The 21,591-nt window shown below is 38.2% G+C and overlaps 1 protein-coding gene across 5 annotated transcripts in view; it reads left to right on the top strand.

The window, feature by feature from the left end:
• PLEKHA5 (pleckstrin homology domain containing A5) overlaps positions 1-10,130 on the top strand; it is a 236,786-nt gene extending 226,656 nt beyond the window's left edge. For 3 of the 5 annotated variants that reach the window (XM_063075807.1, XM_063075806.1, XM_063075811.1), the window contains 6 exons: positions 1,256-1,465; positions 2,784-2,924; positions 3,410-3,534; positions 6,096-6,241; positions 7,536-7,641; positions 9,648-10,130. In XM_063075807.1, the coding sequence (XP_062931877.1) occupies positions 1,256-1,465; positions 2,784-2,924; positions 3,410-3,534; positions 6,096-6,241; positions 7,536-7,630 (717 nt within the window). In that variant the 3' untranslated portion in view covers positions 7,631-7,641; positions 9,648-10,130. The remainder of the gene's footprint in view (positions 1-1,255; positions 1,466-2,783; positions 2,925-3,409; positions 3,535-6,095; positions 6,242-7,535; positions 7,642-9,647) is intronic. The other 2 variants (XM_063075809.1, XM_063075808.1) reach the window with 1 other exon arrangement.
• Positions 10,131-21,591: the final 11,461 nt, after the last annotated feature.

Genomic DNA, 21,591 nt, shown 5'->3' with positions numbered 1-21,591 from the left:
GGCCAGTAACAGTAATGTGTTTTTTGTTTTCATTTTTGTTTGTAAAAGTAGATGGTTTTTTACCAGATAAATGAGGATCGTTATTTGTTCTGCATATTAAGGCTTTCCATTTTTCTTTTCCTTTTAGTTTCTAATTGAGCTCTTTAAGATGTTTATTCTGTACAGTAGAAAATAGTCCCAGATCTGTAGCTCCTGCGCCACAGGTTGCAGTGGATACGAAAGGATCTTAGCAGTTAACCAGACATACTGCTTGGTCACAGAAATACTCACCTCTACCTGGCTTCTTTCAAAAACTCCAGCAATGTCTGTTACCATCTTGGTCGGTTCCTGCCAGCTCAGACCAGAAGGCACAAAGAAACCTTATGGATTCTATATATAGGTTCTAGAATATGCTTAATCTTTAAAATTTATACTACATAAAATAAGCTAAAATTTGCATATGACTAATTCTTGAAGTACTATTTTGGATCTTATACCAATATTGTTTTACAACTTTAAGAAGAAAGAAGAATTGGTTGTTTAATGAAGTACCCTCATATGTATACATATATACATATATAAAAATTTTCAAATATTATAGTCTGATTTATAGAATTTTTTTTTTTTTTTTTTTAATGAGTCAAGTGAAATGGTGGGAGTGGAGAAGGAACAAAGAAATCTGTGGCTGGTTGTGATCAATTGGTTTTAAACACCACTGTACCCAGACCTGCCAAAAAAAATATTTCTGTAGTTATATTATTGATCATAAAATATCTGAGGGTGTTTTGTCTACTAGCCTTTTCACAGTAAATGTGTGACTTAAAACATTATATTTCATTAAAAGAAATTTCTCATATTTAGTGTGTGTGTGTGTGTGTGTGTGTGTGTGTGTGTGTGTGTGTCTGTGTGTGTGTGTGTGTGTCTATCCGTCTGTCCCCTTCTCCTAGTTTGAGTTTTATGCAGTTTCCTGTTTGAGGGCCATGGGGTAGGCTTACTCCAGAGCTGCCATACCCCTTTATGACTTTTTTTTAGCCAAGAAAAGTCCCTGTATTCCTTTTCTCTTTCTTTTCATCATTGACTGTGCATCACCAATTACCAGTTAAGGATAAAATAGCCTAATTTGCCTTTCTGGTGTTAGCTAAATAACATTCAAAACCTCCACTTTTTATTTTTAAAACAAAATAAATAAATGCACTTTACAACATTTTTTATTCCGTCGTACTTTTCATAAGTTATTCTATATTTATGTATTCATGTGTTTATTTTTAATTTGAAGGAAAGACCAAGAAGTGCAGTGGAACAGCTCTGTTTGGCTGAGACTACTCGACCTAGAATGACTGTGGAAGAGCAAATGGAAAGAATAAGGAGACATCAACAAGCATGCCTAAGGGAAAAGAAAAAAGGATTGACTGTCATTGGTGCTTCTGACCAGTCACCCTCACAGAGTCCTTCGGATTTAAGAGATAATCCATTCAGGGTTACCCAGGTATATCATTGCTTTTGATTATTCTTGTGTGTCAATCTAATATCACTTGAATTGTAGAATCACAGAGTTACATGATTGATGAGTTTTTAAAGATCTACAATTTTGTATTATGGTCATGCACTGCATAACAATGTTTCAGTCAATGACAGACCCATATGATGGAAGTCCCATAAGACTGTAATACCATGTTTTTACTGTACCTTTTCTATTTTTAGATATGTTTAAATACACAAACACTTATTGTGTTACAGGTGCCTGCTGTATTCAGTACAGTCACAGGCTGTACAGGTTTGTAGCCTAGGTGTGTAGTAAGCTGTACCATCTAGGTTTGTGTAGGTACACTCTGTGATATTCACACAGTGATGAAATTGCCTAACAATGCATTTCTCAGAACATATCTTCATCGTTAAGCAATGCATGACATTTAATTCTTAAAATATTAAGCTAAGACAGGTTATTAGTAAAATGGAAATAACTCTGGGCTCAAGAGACCAGAGCTGAAGTATTTCTTAGATGCCATTGTGGACTGAATCTCCTCTACCATAAGGTAGTGATACAACCTGCCCTCTTTCCTACAGAGAAACACTAGGAAGATAAAAGTGTTTTCAATAATTGTAAAATGTCATGTAGGCTACCAAGATAGTCCCCAATTCCCCTCCCAATAAAATGTGTATTACTGTGTGTCCTAATTTAACATGACCTAAATTGTAGCAGGAGAGAGCTTCTAAGTAAAAGTTGTAAGTCTACTATCATCACACCTCAACTTCAGCCTTGTAAAGTGATACCATTCCATTTATTTGTGGCTTTTCTTTATAAACACAGAAATAGCAGACTAGCGAACCTTTTTAGTAGCTTCTGTCTGATGTATCCCTGTTAGTAGACAGTTGTCACCTGGTAGTAGTGTCTGAGTATTTATCTGTAATGGAATAAACTGGATGCATCAGCTGAAAGTGCTTCCCTATTCTAATAGACATGCCCTTTTCATCTAATCAAGAGCAGGCATTGCTAATGGAGATTAAACACAGCAACTGTTGAATAATGGCACATTTTACAAATTGCAAAATGGATGATTTAAAAAGAGAGGTGAGAAAAATGTGTGGAATACTGCTCTGTATATATATATATGTGCACATACATATACTAGGGGTCTTCAGAAAGTTCACGGAAAGATTCATATTATCTTTCATTTCTATTTTTTCATCAACTTTTTGAAGTACCCATGTGTGTGTGTGTCTGTGTGTGTGTTGATAGGCACTATCTATAAAATATACATGCATGTGCAGTATGAATCTAAAAATGCTGTATATCTTTTGGGCAGATGCGAAGGAAAGATGACAACATTAAGGAATTGGACACTGTCATCAAAGAAAATGATATAAAGCCAAACCATGAAACGCCTGCTGCAGAAATCGTTCAACTAAAAGAAGCTGAACCCCAAAATACGGATTTCAGCAAAGAGGTAGAGAAATTATTTTAGGACAGATATTCCGGAGGGGTAGGTTTTCGAAGATTATGTTAAGTGGTAAAGTTGAAGATAAAGTATGTTTCTTTCAGTTACAGGGGCCATTTTCTAAATGAAATGACAAGATTTCTTTAATTTGATTGACATATTCAGCAACATCAAAATGTGTTAATTGAAAATTTAAAACACAATCAATTAAGGCTGGGATAAATGATTGTTAACCCAATTAAAGAATCTTATGTCCCAAGGGTCTTAGTGATGTGCATCCTCTTTTTGAACAAATAACTTTTTCCATCCAAGTAGTAAAGAATGCTAATATTTTTAATACTCTCATACTTGAACCTAAATTGTCAGTAATATTTGATGAGTATGATATAAACGATTTAGTAAGCTTTTTATTTTGGAATCATTTTAGATTTACTGATAAATATTAAATGTGATGAGGATGCTTTGAAAAGAAAAGTTTTCTTTTTATTCTATAGCTTAAAAAAGCTGAAAATGTTTTTTACGAAATGCTTTTGAAACCTGAGCCAAATGGAGTAAATTCCGAGGAATTGATGAATAAAGAAAGAAACAAAGAAGAAGTGCCTGAGGATGTTACATACAGGTAATAAACAGGAAAAATAAAGGAGTCATTCACAAAACTGTATAACTGCTCAAAAATGGTAAACTTCAGAGTCAAAGAGTATTGGATTCCAGGGCCAACTTAGCTACTTAGGAGTTGTGTACCACCACGCAAGACTGTTGTAAGGATTTTTTTTTTTTTTTTTTTTTTTGCTGCTGTCTGGTGCAGGGAACTGAACCCTTGACCTTGGGTGTTACAAGGCTGAGCTCTAACCAACTGAGCCAAACAGCCAGCCTGTTATTGTAAAGATTAAATAAGAAAATATATGTATAGCACTTAACACTGTGCTTAGCACCTGTGAAGTATTCAATAAGTGATACCTTTCCAAAAAAAAATGCTGTAAGACTGGCTGGTTAGCTCAGTCAGTTGGTTTAGAGCATGGTGCTGATAACACCAAGGTCTAGGGTTCAGTCTTTGTATCAGCTAGCCGCCAAAACAAAACAAACAAAAACAAATGCTGTGAGGCATATAGCTATAGCAAAGTAGAAGTTTCAGCATTGTCTCTGTAATGGTAGACATTGATCAGAAGTCTAAGTTGTTTGAAGGGAGTTCCAAAGATTATGTGATTTGCTTTTATTTTTTAGCTGTATTTCTTAACTAGCCCTCTTAAGTGTATATCCTCAGTCTCAGTCTACTAAAAAAAAAAAATTACCAATTCTGGAGAAAAGAAGTGCTGTGATTTAGTGTTCCTAGGCAGGTGGCCGGTTAGCTCACTTGGTTAGAGTGTGGTGCTATAATAACATCAAGATCAAGGGTTCAGATCCACATACTGGCCAGGTGCTAAAAAAAAAAGGGGGGGGGGAGAGACAGTCTATTAATGCAATCATTAGTGCAATAGTGCATGACACCCACCTAAAGAAGTTTTACTTGCTCCCCCCCCCAAAAAAAACACAAAAAACCTAAATTTGATCAAGCCTTAAAATCATATCAATTTATAGAAAATATGAGGGATAGAATCATCAAAACCCAGGACATGGTAAGCTGTATCGGACAGATAAACCAGGTAGTTTCACATATAAACAGCAAAGAATAGGCCTGGCTGGTTAGCTCAGGTGGTTAGAGCCCAGAGTGATAACACTAAGGTCACAGGGTTTAGATCCCTGTACTGGCCAACTGCCCAAAAAGAAAAGGGCAAGTGGTGCAAAGAATAGAAGGGATGTGGAGCACTTTGTTTTAGATTAAAGTAGACTTTTTTTTTTTTTTTTTTTTTTTTTTTTTGTCGTTTTTTCGTGACCGGCACTCAGCCAGTGAGTGCACTGGTCAGTCCTATATAGGATCCGAACCCGCGGCGGGAGGGTCGCCGCGCTCCCAGCGCAGCACGCTACCGAGTGCGCCACGGGCTCGGCCCTAAAGTAGACTTTTTAAGAGACTTGTCAGGCCGTACAGTGTATGGACCTTGTTTGGATCCTAATTCAAGTAATTCTAAAATGACATGAGGCGATGAGGAACAAAATTGGCACAGTGTGGTAATTACTGAAGCTGAGTATACAGATTTCATATATTATTTGCTCTACTTTTTTTTGTTTGTTTGTTTGAAATTTCCATTAAAAAAATAGGGTGGTATTTTCTTTTTTATTTTTTTTTTATTTTTTTTTAAAGATGACCGGTAAGGGGATCTTAACCCTTGACTTGGTGGTGTCAGCACCACGCTCACCCAGTGAGCAAACCGGCCATCCCTATATGGGATCCGAACCCGTGGCCTTGGTGTTATCAGCACCGCACTCTCCCGAGTGAGCCACAGGCCAGCCCCCAAGGGTGGTATTTTCAATAAAATCAAAGATGTACATACCTTTGGCCTAGAAATTCTACTTTTTGGCATTAGAGAAATGCTTGTACATATGTACCAAGGTTGTGTGCTCATAAGAATGTCCACAACTACATAGTTTGCTTTGGATAAAATCTGGAAATAACACGTGTCCATTTACCATAGAAATGAATAAGTAAATTGGAGTGTATCAACACAATGGAATTCTATATAACAAAAAATATATACGATGTTTAGCTACCCACTGCAACATAAATGATTCTTAGGGAATATAGCATTAAGCTAAATATGCAGAAAACAAAATAACTGCTATATTCTATTAATATAAAGTTCTAAAGCAGCTGTCTCATTTAAAAATAGCTATACAGGTGGCATGTTTACATGAAAAGGCAAGGGGAAAAAATTACCTCAAAAGTTAGTATAGTATAGTGGTTACATAAGTAGGAGGGAGTTGGATAGGATGGAAAGTAAAGCGGGGAGGAGTTCTAAGGTCCTAGGGTATCCCTAGCATTCTGTTTCTTGATCTGAGAGGTGATGATACGTGTGTTTGCTTCATAATCATTTGTTAATCTGAAAGTGTATTTGCACAATTAAATATATGAAATTTCCATAAAAAAAGAGAAGAAAGGGGATTAATTGCAAGCAAAATATTAGCTGTTGTTTAATATAGGTGGTGGCATCTTTTCTGTATGGTTAAAATTTATTACAAAAAATTGGAAGAAAAAATTAATTACATTCTATAATAACAGATTTTAAAATACCAATCTATTTTCATTAGCCATCAAGATGAGACACAGATCCCAAATCATAAACCTGAAGGCCACCGTGAAGAAAATACAAAGGACAATATTGATGAACAAGGAGAAACTGTTATTTCTTATGAACCAACTCCTGAGGTTTCTAGAGGGGATCAGACAATGACAGGTAGATTGCACATTTTCATACTTTTCTCACTGGTGTTTTCTCTGAACTTCTAAGTTTATTTTCCACATAGAGATTCTAATAGGGGAGCCACTTAAGTACCTTGACTGCAGATTAATCAGCTTTTGCCGCATGCACCTTCAGCAGGGATGCAGGGGGGACAAAGGAGAAAGGACAACTCCTGCCGCAGAGTCTGCTCTGGCTTGGGAGTCAGCTTGTTGGGTTTTGGTTTTGTTTTATTTTGTTCGTGTTTGTTTGTTTGTTTGTTTATTTTTGCAGCTGGCTGGTGCAGATTGTTTTTTTTTTTTAATCATTAACATATATGGTAAACTTTCTCAAAGAAGAAGATCCTTTAGTACTTGGAAAATTTACCATTCTCGGGGTATTCACAAACTTGCCACTTTGGGAATTGTGGAGGATTTAATATATAAAGTAGCAGAGTGGATTTTGTTTACTCTAGCCCCTGCTGTAATCCACATCTGGGTTTTTCTTTGATAGTGAAGATCATCATCATAGCATATTGCAAAGCAGATGGGTCTGTGCTGTTCTCTCATATTTTCTGTACTCTTCACAAATCTTTTTTTTTTCTTTCTCTCTTTATGATTTTGGCGGGGGCGGGGGAGGATCATACCACTAGTGCATTTTATCACCTTTGCTTCTTGTAGTCCATAAGCAAAAAACCATTCCTAGTAATCACTCCCGCCCTTTTGCAGAAGGGTAAGAACAATGAAATGTTATTATTCAGGACTATTCTTAGGAAGAGCATGGAGTTCTGGGCAGCACATTTTCTGTATCCTATACACGTGTAACATGCAAATTTATGTCATCAGTCATGTTCTCTTGTAACAAACACTAAGCACTGTCTTTTCCTTTGCCTCTATCACTTATAAGGCAGTGTGCACAGGATTTCTCACTTTTTTAAGAAAATTGTCACTGGCCGCTTTTGGTTATTATACAGCAGGTCTGAATCAAAGTGGTGTAGTAGTAGTATTAAACCCACAAAATTTAAATCATCTATAGTATTTAGCTGCGTGGAACTAAAAAAGACCTATCAGAACTCACTGACAGACACCTGAAAATTAACCTGAAAGAAAAGAAGAATTTTTAAGCAGTCTTCAGGAAACACTTCATACTGAATAATCAGTTGCCAGATTTAGAACATTACAGCAGAACCCAAATAGAGATATTCCTTCCTTCCCAAAACACCTTCTATTTGTTGTGGGATCACAGTGTCAGGATTTATCCAAATATGTCTCAAAGATTTTTTAGCTTCTCACATTTTCTTGGTGTGTTTTAGTGAAAAGTCTGTCCCCGTCTCCTGAGTCCTCGGCGTCTCCAGTTCCATCCACTCAGCCGCAGCTCACAGAAGGATCACATTTCATGTGTGTGTAGTCCCAGAAGAAGTACGTGGTCTCCCTTTGCATCTGTGCTTTGCAGTTAGTTTTTCACTAGAATTTTACTCGTTTGTTGGTTTAGTGAATCAAAACTGAGATTAATTCTGGACCGTGCATTGGAGAGAGTTGGTAGAGCAAGTAGGCCATGTATTCAGACCATGTGCAGTAACTCACATATCCATCATTGGCCCTTCCAGTGATCTGCTGTGTGACAGCATTTTCTCTGTCTCTTATTTCATCATCCGTGAAAACAGCAAAACTTGGAGGGTATGCCAGTGCCAAGACAAGCCTCACAGTGTTTTGCAGCTGTGCTTCCACTTAACACTCCATTCCATAGTCAGAGCTGAGAATTCTGTTTAAGTCATTACGTGCTAATTGTGTAATGTTTTTTACAGTTAGTGTGACATGTCTGCCTCATTGGGAATCTGTTAATTATTTTAAAGGACAAAGAAATGTTTATGGTACAGCCATCAATGATGGAATGTTAAAATCTTGAAGATCTTTTAGAAAATCACTTCTAAATAATTGAATTTTTTAAGTCAGGCAGGTAGCTACTAAAAAGCCATGGATGGGGATAGGGAGACGAAGGAAGCCTTTCTTCACCGATAGTCCCTAGACCACAGTTTTAGAATTGAGAATGATTTTCTGAGTTTTTACTTTTAAAGTTTATAGACAATTGCTAATTTTTAACCTTTAATTTTGCACTTGTCGATAGACGCTTTTTATAAAAATACTTTTTAGAAAGCTTATGAGGTATAGAGTGAGAATTTTATGCCTTTTTCTGCATTTGTTTCCTCATGGTATCTACTATTTGTAGTGATGTTTGGTGCTGTAGGATTACCACCAGTTTCTGTTAAATATTTATAAGTCACAAAAACACATAGAGATATTATGAGCATTGTTACTAATATCTCCTTGGATTTTTAGATTCTCAAAACAAATGAGTACAAACACTAACTTGACTAAGTTTATCCAGTAGTGCTTATTTTCTAGAATCTACTTCTATTTGCACCTTTTTGTAGCAGCAATAATCTGTGTCCTTCTTTTCAGCCAGAAAGATTGATGTTATCTTGTAATAGTCATGCCTTTTATTTGAGATTATGTCTACCTGGAGCCTAGAAGAGTCTTTTATTTGTTGTCGGTTGGTGTCTTTTCAGTATTGAAGTGCTTATTGGAGTTACAGACAACCTATTTGTTACAGTCTTACCTATGTCTTGCCTCTGTCACTCATGTATTTAAACTTTAACTTAAGTATGTTTAGAAGTGACAGATGCTACTGGTGACAGAATTACACCAGACATAGGAAAAGTAAGTGTTATACTCATTTGATTTCTCCTGTACAAAAGAGTTGATAGATGGCCTCTGTCTATCTTAGTGGAGAAATGTACATTAAGAGCCATTCATGGTTCAATAAATAGGTTACAATTCATTTTATACAGACCATTCCAATAATAAAAGATGTTCTTATTGGATCTTATTTTGTTTTATTTTTATTCCAAGAGCCAGTGACATCACATACTGTAATGAGGTACAGTTATTGCTGGATATTTTCTAGTCCCATGGTACACAGCCACCACAAACAACTAGTGGCATGAAAACTGGTATTATTTTTATCTTCCTATTGTGCATATGTCAGCTTTCTGAACTAGTAGTTTTGGCAGGACTTAGGAAAGCTTTACAGATAACACTGCTGTATAGGCAGCTCAATATATTATTACATATTTTAGTGAAGTTATGCAAATCTTTGCTCATTTTGTTGATCTTTTGCATTCAGCCACAAGTTTGGGTACATTTTTTATTCTGAATTGCTACTTAATTGCTTTATGTTTCTTTGCTTTGTGAATTAAGCTTATGGAAATGAAGAAAAATGTCCTTTAATTGTATTATGTTTTAGGATTTTCATGGCCATGCTTGTCAGTTCTATTGTTATAGAATGTCACCCTTAGTTACTTTGGGAGATGGTCGTTCATTAACTTTTCAGGTGTCAAAGTAATTTTCCCTCTCTTATTTTTCAGCTAAACTGACTTGTATTGAAACCATTCAAAGCTAAAGACATGGACCTTCGACAGTGTAAGAAGATATTGTACAGTATATTTTAAATCTATGAAATTCATAGTTCTGATGCTTTTGGCCACAGAGCATCGTTTTATCACTTCTGGAAAATGTTTATTCCAAAACAGCTTTAATGGCCCATATGTACACTCCGTAATCTCAAGGTTATTATTCTGACACCAGCTTGCTGCTATGATTTCAAAGCACATAAGTAAAGGTGCTTTTTAATGTGTGGTCTGTAGTCAGAGCTTACTTAGTTACTGATTTCCAGATTTTGATGTTTCTTAAGTCTGGGTGAATTTATATTTCTTTTGGCTTTTCAGTACATAAAGTTAGTTGTTATTTCCAATAAGCTTATTTTCCTTTTTTTTTATTTCCCATTTTGGCTACTGCAGTGCTTTGTTTCACACTTGATTTGTAAAAATTTTATATATATATATTTAAAATGTGCCATTTTATTATTGCTGAGTGAAGTATGTCCTGTTTTCTGCTATAATTCCTTCTCAGTCAGATTGCGATGTCAGCAGTTACTGCCACACTCTTGTCAGCTTAAACAAAATGTTATCGCTTACTTTTTCTTTAAAAAAAAAAAAGACAATTAAAGTGTAGGGATTTTGAAGTACTGGGCTTATACTTCATTGGAACAGATGTGTACAGCAATAAGCAGGTTTTCAATTCCAGTACTTAGTTTGTGTACAAATGTAATTATGTTCATTGTGTATATATTATGCAATGAGCACATGTAATGTATTAAAGCTACTTACTATTGTTTAAATGCAAATGTTCATATCATTTCTTTTTTATCATGTTAAATAAATGTTGATGTTCTTAAATCAGTTGTGTTAGAATTTTTGTTCTTTCCATCTAAAATGGAAAGTCTGAGACTCAAGAGACTTCTAGTAGAAAAAGTAGTCTGTTTAATTTTACAATCCTAGACAGCATCATAAAAGGGCCTTGTCTGTCCAACCCTCCTGTGTCCAAGTTGAGGAACTTGAGGCCCAGAGAGATAAATGAACTTAGCCACAATCACATGCTTTTAATGACAGAATTTGGACTAGAGTATAGTTTTTCTGACTTCTCCTCTAAGCTCATCAGCTCATCAGCACTGGGCTAATTTTTTTTTTTTTTTTTTGTCGTTTTTTCGTGACCGGCACTCAGCCAGTGAGTGCACCGGTCATTCCTATATGGGATCCGAACCCGCGGCGGGAGCGTCGCCGCGCTCCCAGCGCAGCACTCTACCGAGTGCGCCACGGGCTCAGCCCAGCACTGGGCTAATTTAGTTTTGTGAAGTCTTCTACGGTATTTCTATGTGTTGCCATGTTTTAGAAAGTAGCTTCAAGCGCCTGCAGTCCCACTGTGCTTAGGAATTGGATTTCTTTGAGAGGAGTGTGTAAGGCAGAGAGGGCTATTTATTTCTCTGACATGGGTAACTAGAAACCATTTCCTCATAAGTGGGACACTTAGAGATCATTTTCTCTTACAATGTATTCTTTGCACGTGTTCACGCTCTTCAGAATCAATTACATTTTCTTCTCTCTATAACCTTTTGTTCATGCTATATTTTGTTCCCAGAGTACAAGGAAATTTGATGCCTTTGGATTCCTATATAAAATGGCTAAAACTGAATTGGCACTGGTCATTCTTTTTTTTCCCCCTCATGCTGTATTAAAGAGGATTTAGATTTAATTCAAAACACAGATGTATAAAAATTCATCTGCTCCAAACAGAAACACAAACTGAAGTGCAAATAGATACAGTCTATATTGTAGGAGGTGAATGAAAACAGAGGTTAAGATGGAAGGTGAGTGTTCAGCCCTTTGTGTCCATATAAACATGGTTTACACACACTGTCTTTCTCTAAAGATGTCACACAGATGTCCTCTCAAAAGAAATAGTCAACAGATTATTATTTCCCATTAGTTATAATATGACTGTTGTTACAACAGATCTTTTGTCAGTGTGTTGGGGAGACTTGCTATTATTCTTTGATTTTTTTTTTTTTTTTTTTTGTGGGGTTTTTGTTTTTATGCTTGTGTGTGTATCTTACTTTAGTTTTATTAAGCACAGTGTTTTTGAACTATTCTAAGAAGGAAAAATGTTCCTTACTGGGATCCCTGCAAATCAAGGGAGTATGGAGCAAGCAGTGTGAAGTTGCTGTGACTCATATCAGCTTTTCAGAAAGGCAAGTGAAAATCATGTTATCTACAAACAGTAGGTCAGCACAGGTGCTTGTGAAAGGAGATAGTAAAAGGAAACGCAGTAGTCCCCCCTTATCCATGGCTTGACTTGCCTTGGTTTCAGTTATCTATGGTCAACCGCTGTCCAAAAATATTAAATGGACGGCTGGCTATTAGCTCAGTTGGTTACAGAGCAGCCTTATAACACCGAGGTCACAGGTTCCATTCCCCATTACCAGCCAGCCACCGAAAACAAAAAAAATTAAATGGAAAATTCCAGAAATAATTTGTGAGTTTTAAATTGTGCAGCATTCTGAGTAGCAGGATGAAATCTCACACTGTCTACTCCATCCTGCTGGGGACGTGAATCCTCCCCTTGTCCAGCACATCCACACTGTTGACACGACCCGCCTGTTACTCACTCAGTAGCTGTCTTGGTTATCAGATCCACTGTTACGGTATTGCAATGCTTGTATTCAAGTAATCTTTATTTTACTTAATAATGGCCCCAAAGTGCAAGAGTTCTGTGCCTAACTTATAAATTAAACCTTATCATAAGTATGTATGTATAGGAAAAAATGTATATACTATAGCGTTTGATAATTTTCAGGATTTCAGGCATCCACTGGGGGTCTTTAGAATGTATTCACTGCAGGTAAGGGCAGACTACCATACTAGTACTTCAAAAATTTGAATTAGATCAATACTTTCCGTCTTACCAAGAGCTCGCATTACCTAACTCCCCCTCTATTAGAGAGGTGCACAGAAAGCCCAGGAAGTGTGGAGACCCAAGGTAAGGGGTGCAGACAGGGTTTCAGGGCCTTTACCTCAGGTAGAGGAATCACCGTGGGGGCCACCCCAGGGGCATGCAAACTTGCTCCGAAGTTCTTATGCTCAGCGTCCTGTTGGGTTGATGGCTCAGTGATCACATCGAAGTCCCCCCACTCATCTACCTCCAGTTTATAGAAAGATGACAATCGTGTTGCTGTCGTGTCCAAAAATCAAACAGATAACCATAAACAAGCGGGGTCTAAGCTTTTTTGCATACTCACAAAAGATGCACATTTTCCAGTTGACATCTACAATTTTTCAGAAGTTAAAATAGTTGAAAAGGATACAGTCTCTTGCATACTAACACTGACATTTTAAAATAGAGTGTTACATCCATTTTTTAAAGCATATCCAACAGAATGTAAATACTGTTTTTTTACCTCCATCATCCATATTTAAAAGATACAAAAAAGCTTTTTTTAACAGGAAATTTGGCATCATTCCTTTTTCTCCATGTACTTATATTTCCAGTTTACGTCCCCCGTGATACTTTAACACAATAATGATCATTTGTTGAATTATTATAGTTATTTCTGATTCACTTCTGTGAAATCTTGTTACTCGGCTGTTAACAATCATTCACTTCCTCACCACCCCGGAGGATTTTATATCCTGAACGTAAAAGTAAGATTCAGAGAAGTGCAGAGAAGTGCGTTTTGCTTATGTAAGGGAAAGAGAAGCTAATGTGGAAGGGCACCTTGACCTCAGCAGCCTTGAGGCAGATCTGTTTTAGACAGGAGTTCACAGGGAAGGTAACTATCTAGATACCGAGTCCAACAAAATGTCTTTGCCTACATACCCTTGACATGTTTCTGTGTACTGATCTGAAGAAAGCCATCCCTGACTATTTGACCATTAAAATATTTTTCAGTTTATTGATTTGTGCGTACTTCTCACTTTACCCATGAAAAGATTTTATATAGATTTAGCCTATGGCAGAGAAACTCACTATTGAGCAACTTGGAAAAACTATGAATGTATGAGGAAATAAATTGATTCACTTAATGCAAAAACAAATCATTTTTCGTTACACTAAAATAATTTGGAAGTTTTCCCAAAACTCTTTCTGAAAAATAGATCAAATCCTTCATCCATAGGTTTAAAATAAATTTTTGAAGTGTATGGTTTGTATTTTAAAAGGAGAGACTAAAATTTTTTAATTTTAATTTAATTTTAAAGTAATTTACAGTGGAAAATGAACCTAAAACATAAGGTTAAAAGGCTGGGTCAAAGGCATGGGTGGAATACTGCAGGGCTGTTTTATTTAATTCAAGCCTGGAACAACACACTGAAGTATAGGATAGAACCTAACCCCAGAACTGTGTCCCTAGGCTCAAGCTTACTGTAAAGTCCCTTGAGTCCTATATTAACTAGGTTTAGAAAAGCTTTTCAATCTCTGAATGAAGACTCATATATCCCAGCTCTTCCCTAGAAGGACCTTTATCCTCTCCATTCTTCCAGTGTGAGAAACAATATAGGCAATCTCCTAGCTTGGCAGGAGGGTCCCTCTACCACCTCTGTTGCGAGGAAGCCTGAGTCCCTCCAGAGCGCCCTTGTTACTGGTATGGAGCCTCACTGTGTAGGGGTTAGAAGCACAAACTCTATCACTAGAGGTCTGCCTCTTACTGTGTTTCCTTAGACCAAGGTGCTTATCCTCTGTGATATGTGACCAGCACCTCTGGTCACATATCAGAGATTGGTCTACTAATAGTTACTATTAGAACATATATGGTTGCAAAGTCTAAATGAGTTGTGTCAAGTGTAGAAAAGTGCCTGCTACCATGTAAATACTTGCTACCATTAGCTGTTATTAACTACAAGGTAACCTCATCTAACTGTGATTTCTGAATTTACTGGGGCACTATTATTAAATCACTTTGTTTAGGGCCGGCTCGTGGCTCACTCGGGAGAGTGCGGTGCTGATAACACCAAGGCCCTGGGTTCGGATCCCATATATGGATGGCCGGTTCGCTCACTGGCTGAGTGTGGTGCTGACAACACCAAGTCAAGGGTTAAGGTCCCCTTACCAGTCATCTTTTAAAAAAAATAAAAAATAAAATAAAATAAATAAATCACTTTGTTTAAACAATGTTTCCAAACTGGGTCACAATTTAGAATCACCTTTATGCCAAACAAGAAGGATTTGTTTAAAAAAAAAAAAAACAGGTTGCTATTGCTGGGCCCTAAAATTTCTGATTCGGTCAATTTGGAACGGGGTCTGAGAATCTGCTTTCTAATAAGTTCCCAGGTAGTACTAATGCTGCTGTTCTAGCATCACTTCAAGTTCAATTCACTCTGAGAACCACCGGCTCATAGTAAGGTTCTGTGATTTTTACTGAATTTTCGTTTCATTTATATGTGGTGGTATAAATTTAGGAGTGCTTATTTAAAGGTTGCACAGAGTGTGGAAGGACTGATAAAATGTGATGCAAAGCTGCTTTTACCCCTACGCCCAAAAGGAAGAGGGGAGAAGTAACTGCAATCCATAGAAGGAAATCTCTTGAGAGAAGCCCTTACTCTTTTCTCAAAAGACAGCCAGCCTCGGTGTAAGCAGTCTCTACAGGGATTGAGCCAGGAGAATAATAATAAAATAAAATAAAAGTTTATTTTTTTAACAAAACTTTCCCTTATCACTCCAATTTCTTGCTGGGCTTCCCATTGGCTGAACTCAGCAGGATTCAGAGGTTGCAGGAGTTCTGCTGGGTGTAGCCAAGAGCTCTTGGAGGTTCCCAAGGTCTTTTCAGGGAGTCTCAAAAACTATTTTCATAATGATAGTGAGATGTTATTTGCCTTTTTTACTTTCATTCTCTCAGCATTGAACAGTGGAGTTTCCCAAAGGCTACATGACCTCAACAGATTGAATGCAGAAGCAGATGTGAAAATCTAGCTGCTTTAGGGCCAGCCCTTGGGAGAGTGTGGTGCTGATAACACCAAGGCCAAGGGCTCAGATCCCTATATAGGGATGGCCGGTTAGCTCACTTGGAGAGCGTGGTGCTGGCAACACCAAGTCAAGGGTTAGGATCCCCTTACCAGTCACCTTTAAAAAAAAAAAGAAAGAAAGAAAATCTAGCTGTCTTCTATTAATCCACATATTAAAGAGAGGGTTACAGACGTGAAAAGCAATGTCTTCTGTTCTGGAAAATATAGTTTTTTTTATTAAAAAATGTTATTTTTGTTAATGTGTAGTGAGTTTATTATTGTCATTTTAGGTGAATGAGTAAATACTTTAAACATCTCTCAGCTTTCATTTCTACTACAGTAAATACCAATAGATAAAACTTAGAGGACTGACCTGTTAGCTCAGTTGGTTACGGTGCAGTGTTGAAGCACCAAGGTCAAGGGTTCGATCCCTGTTACCAGCCAGCTGCCAAAAATTTTTTTTAAAAAGTAGGTATAACTTACATGAGCTGTTTAGGATCCTCACTAGTTGTTAAGCATGTGAGAATCCTGAGACCCAAAAATTTGAGAACCACCCATATAGTCCATAAAGGTCAGCCTCCCGTGACAGGGCACAGCCAAAAAATGTGAGATCCAGAGGGGCACACAGAAGATAGAGGCTCACTGTTGCCAGTTGGAAGTCCTCACTAGTCTGCTCCTTGAATTGAAAACCCTGTGTCTCTGAGTGCCACCCAGAGCCCGTATGTCCCTCTTGGTCCCTGAAGGCTGTGAGTCATTCATGGAAAATAATATGAAAAGGCAGAATCCATACATGCAAAGGTCTAGAAAGCCTGAGGCTCCCTAGACTACCTGTTCTCTCTGAGTCAGCTTCAACACACGCTTCTGGCCCTCCCTCGGTCCCCATGGTGTATTTGGACTAGAGTTTAGCCCTCATATCCAGTTAAAACTTATTAGCCTTGGGCAATTATGAAAACATCAGTTAAAAATGGATAAAGTGAAGGGCCGAGCCCGTGGCGCACTCGGGAGAGTGCGGCGCTGGGAGCGCAGCAACGCTCCCGCCGCGGTTCGGATCCTATATAGGAATGGCCGGTGCACTCACTGGCTGAGTGCCGGTCACGAAAAAGACAAAAAAAAAAAAAAAAAAAAAATGGATAAAGTGAAATACTGCCCAGCCACCAAAATAATAATAAAATGGATAAACAGATAAGTTATTCCATATCAAAATGGAGTAGACCTATGAAAAAAATCTATGTTATCTATTTAAATTATTATTGGAAATGTGTGTGATTTATATGGAGATGTTAGTGTTGCTTATAATAAATCACTGTTCTCTGCCTATTAAGCTGTCTGGTTTTTCCCAACATAAGGAAGTTAATGACTCATCCACTATATTTGAAGTAGCAACTAAAGCTGTCCAGAAACTTGTTGAGCATACCCCTTAAGTAGCAGATGCTGAAGGATCTCCAGCTTTTTTTTTTTTTTTTTTTAAAGATGACCAGTAAGGGGATCTTAACCCTTGACTTGGTGTTGTCAGCACCACGCTCACCCAGTGAGCAAACCGGCCATCCCTATATGGGATCGGAACCCGTGGCCTTGGTGTTAGCACCACACTCTCCCGAGTGAGCCACAGGCCAGCCCAGCTTTTTTTTTTTTTTTTAAAGAAGTAACAAATCTCCCTAGATCCTTGCCAGGTATTTTGGGGGTTGTTGGAACATCTGGAAACAAGCCAAAGAGCAGGTGTGGGACAAGGCTAATAATGCCTGTAATATTCTGCTATAAAACAATAGAGATGTAATGGGGTTGCTAACATTTCAAACCAATTGGCTTCTAGCCATATACCTGAAAACTGTTCACAAGCAGTGATGAGGGGAGCAACTGCTTCTAGGAAAATCCCCTAACTTGAAATTTACAAAAGGAGAAATACTAGCATTCGATAAACATATGAACAGATCTGGATACCTGTGGCAATCATACAAGTTAAAACAATGAGATGCCCTTTTTTACCCATCAGAATGGAAAAGATTAAGGAGAGTGATGATGCCAGAATTAGCAGGGGATAGGGCAAAGCGCGTATTCATACATGTTTGGTGAGAGTGTGATGGAGTTTGGATGTGTTGTCCCCGCCAAAACTCATGTGGAAATCTGATCCCCAACGTGGCAGTGCTGGAAACTGATTGAGTCATGGAGGCGGATCCCTCATGAATGGATTAATGCTCTCCCTGGGGGAGGGGGAATTAATGAGTGAGTTCTCGCTCGATTAGTTCCCGCGAGAGCTCGTTGCTTTAAAAGACTCTGGCACCTTCTCTCTCTCTTGCTTCCTCTCTCTTGTTTCCTGTTGCCGTGTGATCTGCTCATACCCACCAGCTGCCTGCCACTTTCTGCCATGAGTAGAAGCAGCCTGAGGCCCACACCAGATGCAGCTGTCCCAGAATCATAAGCCAAATAAACCTCTCTTCTTTATAAATTACCCAGCCTCAGGTATTTCTGTCATAGCAACACAAAACGGACTAATACAGAGTGTAAATGAACAAAATCTTTCAAAAGCCATAAAAATGCTTACCCTTTGACCTGGCAATTCTACTTCTAGGAATTTATTTCAAAGAAATAATCTGAAAGAAACTATTTTAAAGAAATAACCCAGAGGCATTGTAGTTTGTTTTATTTATGATTTAGATATGGGGTCTATTTATCTCATGCCATAAGAAGTCCACCAGTGGGAGGCCAGGGCTCACTGGAGACTCCCTGCTGTGCCATCTGCAGTGACGGCTGCATCGGAGCATTGCCCCCTGTGCAGAGCAGGAAGCTGGAGTGGCATTGTCAGCTGCTTTGTTTATGTCTCTCTGATATTGTGAAATATGTAGTACTTGGTGTCTCTCCCGTTTCCTGACATATAGCTCCTAAAATCCCTGGAATCTCCAGAGTGATGTGTGTCTTTCATATGCTAATGAGATAACCAGTGGCTGGGGGCTCCTACATAACCTCAGGATGAGGGCAGTTTACCAGGGGAACCAACCCTGCCATTAAAGGGTTGGAACTTTCAGTCCCACCCCTGGACCTCCGGGGAGGGGTGAGGGGCTGAATGTTGAGCTGAACACCAATGACTAATGACTAATGATTTCATCAATCATGCCTATGGAATGAAGCTTCCATAAAAACTTAAAAGGGCAGGGCTTCTGGATACTTGGATGTGGAGAGGTTCCCAGAGGGAAGTGTGCCCAGACAGGGCATTGAACCCTGCGCCCCTTCTCCCATACCTCACCCTATGCATCTCCATCTGGCTGTTCATCTGTATTCTTTGTAATATCCTTTATAATAAACCAGCAAACTTAAGTAAGCATTTCCCTGAGGTCTGTGAACCATCTTACCAACCCCTATTTGTAGCTAATCAGTCAGAAGCATAGGTCGCCTGGACTTGGGATTGGCATCTAAAGTGGGGGCAGTCTTGTGGGGCTGAACCCTCAACCTGTGGGATCCAACACTGTCTCCAGGTAGAGAGCATTGGAATTGAATTAGAGGACACTGAGCTGGTCTCCACTGAGAATCTGTTGGAGATTTGCTTGGCGGGTTGGTGGGGAAAAATCTTCTCACATTTTGGTGACCAGAGGTGCTGTGTTGTATTGACTGGTGAGAGAGAAAAGGAAAAAATACTTTGATTTTTCCTATATCGTCGTAGTCTCATTGGCCTGAACCAAATGACGTGGCCATCTCTAGCTATCAGGGTGTCTGGGAAAGCAAATGCTTATCTTCCCAGCTTTTATTTTTTTTTTTTTTTTTATTTATTTATTTTTTTTTTTGTCTTTTTCGTGACCGGCACTCAGCCAGTGAGTGCACCGGCCATTCCTATATAGGATCCGAACCCGCGGCGGGAGCGTCACGCTGCGCTCCCAAGCGCTGCACTCTCCCGAGTGCGCCACGGGCTCGGCCCGATCTTCCCAGCTTTTAGCATGAAGAAAGGCAGTGAGAAGGGAGTTGAAGTGGGTGTTGAGTGAGCCAAGCTGCAAAAAATAACCCACAACCTAGATGTTCACCTGTAAGGAATGGGATAAATAAATTACAGAACATTTATTGTATGCTGTCACTTGTCGTGTGGTTAATCTCTATGAAAAGCTGTTCACTGTATATTTAGCGAAAAGGGCAGATTATAAAACAATATTTCCAGCTGAATCCCATTTTGTTAACAGTACATGTGTACACTATACATTTATAGGAAAAACCTGTATATACATGATAATGTTAATTCTGGATCTTCTTTAAACATTTCTACATTCTCTGATTTATTTTGGCAAATAATCATGTCTTAGTTTTAGAATAAAGAATAGAAAGAAAATTTTCATTTTTAAGTTTCCATTGAACCAGAACAGGAGATAAACTACTCAGTTAAAATCAACCTGATGAGTCCCCCTACTCACAAGTGACCTCTAAATCTTAGCCTTAAAACTTTCTAGATTGATTCAAAGCCAAGTATAAAGAGAAAACCATAAATAAGCCATTTTGGAAAATATAGCTATTTGCAATCTGTTACATTTCACTTGTATTTTTAAGAGGACAAACTCCAGCACATCTTCGATGGCTTCAGTTGACGAAACCAGGAATAGGCTTAGCTCAAAATGATGAAGAAACTAGTTCTGAAAGAAGACTGATCAGCATGCCAGAAAGAAAAGGTCATGGGTCAGGATGCTAAGTAAAAAAAATGATTTGTGAAATGGTCTGGTAGAAAGTGATACTGCATATGTTTCATTGTAGAGGAAATTGCAGAAACAACAACATGAAACATAGGCACTCCTCTGAGTTTCAAGCATTTGATTTGTTTGCTTGATGGGACAGCTTATGAGTAATCTGAAACACTGTAATCAACAATTTACAGAGTTAAGTTTTTAATCAAAACTAGCCCTAAGGGCCCGTGGCTCACTCGGGAGGGTGTGGCGCTGGTAGCGCCAAGGCCACGGTTCGGTTCGCATCCTATATAGGGATGGCCAGTGCACTCACTGGCTGAGCGTGGTGCGGACCACACCGTGCTGACGGTTGCGATCCCCTTACTGGTCAGGAAAAAAAAAAAAAAAAAAAAACTAGCCCTAAAAAAAAATAAAGCATAGCATAAATCTACTATCTTGTCTACTATCTTGATTAGAAGAGGACACTAGCCTTTGATCCTTAACACCATCTGGGCCAAAATGTTGTGGAAAATTCAAATGACTGCTCTCAAAGAGATAACAATCAGCTCTCTCAAGAGTCCTGTGGATGAACTGAAAGCAGAATCAGCACATACACTTTGAGGAAACAATATATAAGCTAAGGTCCCTTTACCTCCTTTTACAAAAAGTAAGAGAAATACAAAATTAAAAGGAAGTAAAGAAAGTAGAAATCTGGAAACAGTAAGGCTATGAGCATGATTGGAAGCAGGAGGAGCAAGTACCAGAAGGTGGATCAGGCGGGTCTAAGAGAACAATGAAGGTCATAGGCCCTTGAGGATAGAGTTCACTGAGCAGCTTCATAAAATGTCTGGTGAAACCAAAAAAAAAGTACTCTAAAATCAAATTTTTAAATTTGTCTGACTATCCATGTTTCCTAAACTATCTGCATTTCTTAAAACTAGCCAATCTGATAGGCAGAATCATTTGGGGATTTTGCTTTGTTTTAATGCAAATTCCTGAGCCTTACCATCCCAAGATTCTGATCCAGTAAGTCTATAGAGTATCCCAGGAAGCTGAATTTATTTATTTTTTTTTTACCATTTAACTTTTTAAATAAACTATTATTGGACTATAATTTACATAAAATAAAATGCACTCATTTTAAATGTATAGTTCAGTGATTTCAGGAGCAAATCTGTACACCCATGTACCTCTACCACAAGCAAAAGATTCCTGCCTTCAAGTGACTTCTAACTCTTAGCCATAAAATTTTCTAGATTGATTCAAAACCAAGTGTAAAGGAAAATCATAAATAAACCTCAAAAAGTTCCCTCGTCCCATTGGCAATCATGTCCACACCTCACCTCTAG

The sequence above is a fragment of the Cynocephalus volans genome, chromosome 12 (genome assembly GCF_027409185.1).
Source record: "Cynocephalus volans isolate mCynVol1 chromosome 12, mCynVol1.pri, whole genome shotgun sequence".
Taxonomy (NCBI): domain Eukaryota; kingdom Metazoa; phylum Chordata; class Mammalia; order Dermoptera; family Cynocephalidae; genus Cynocephalus; species Cynocephalus volans.
This window is presented reverse-complemented; position numbering and strand designations above follow the sequence as displayed.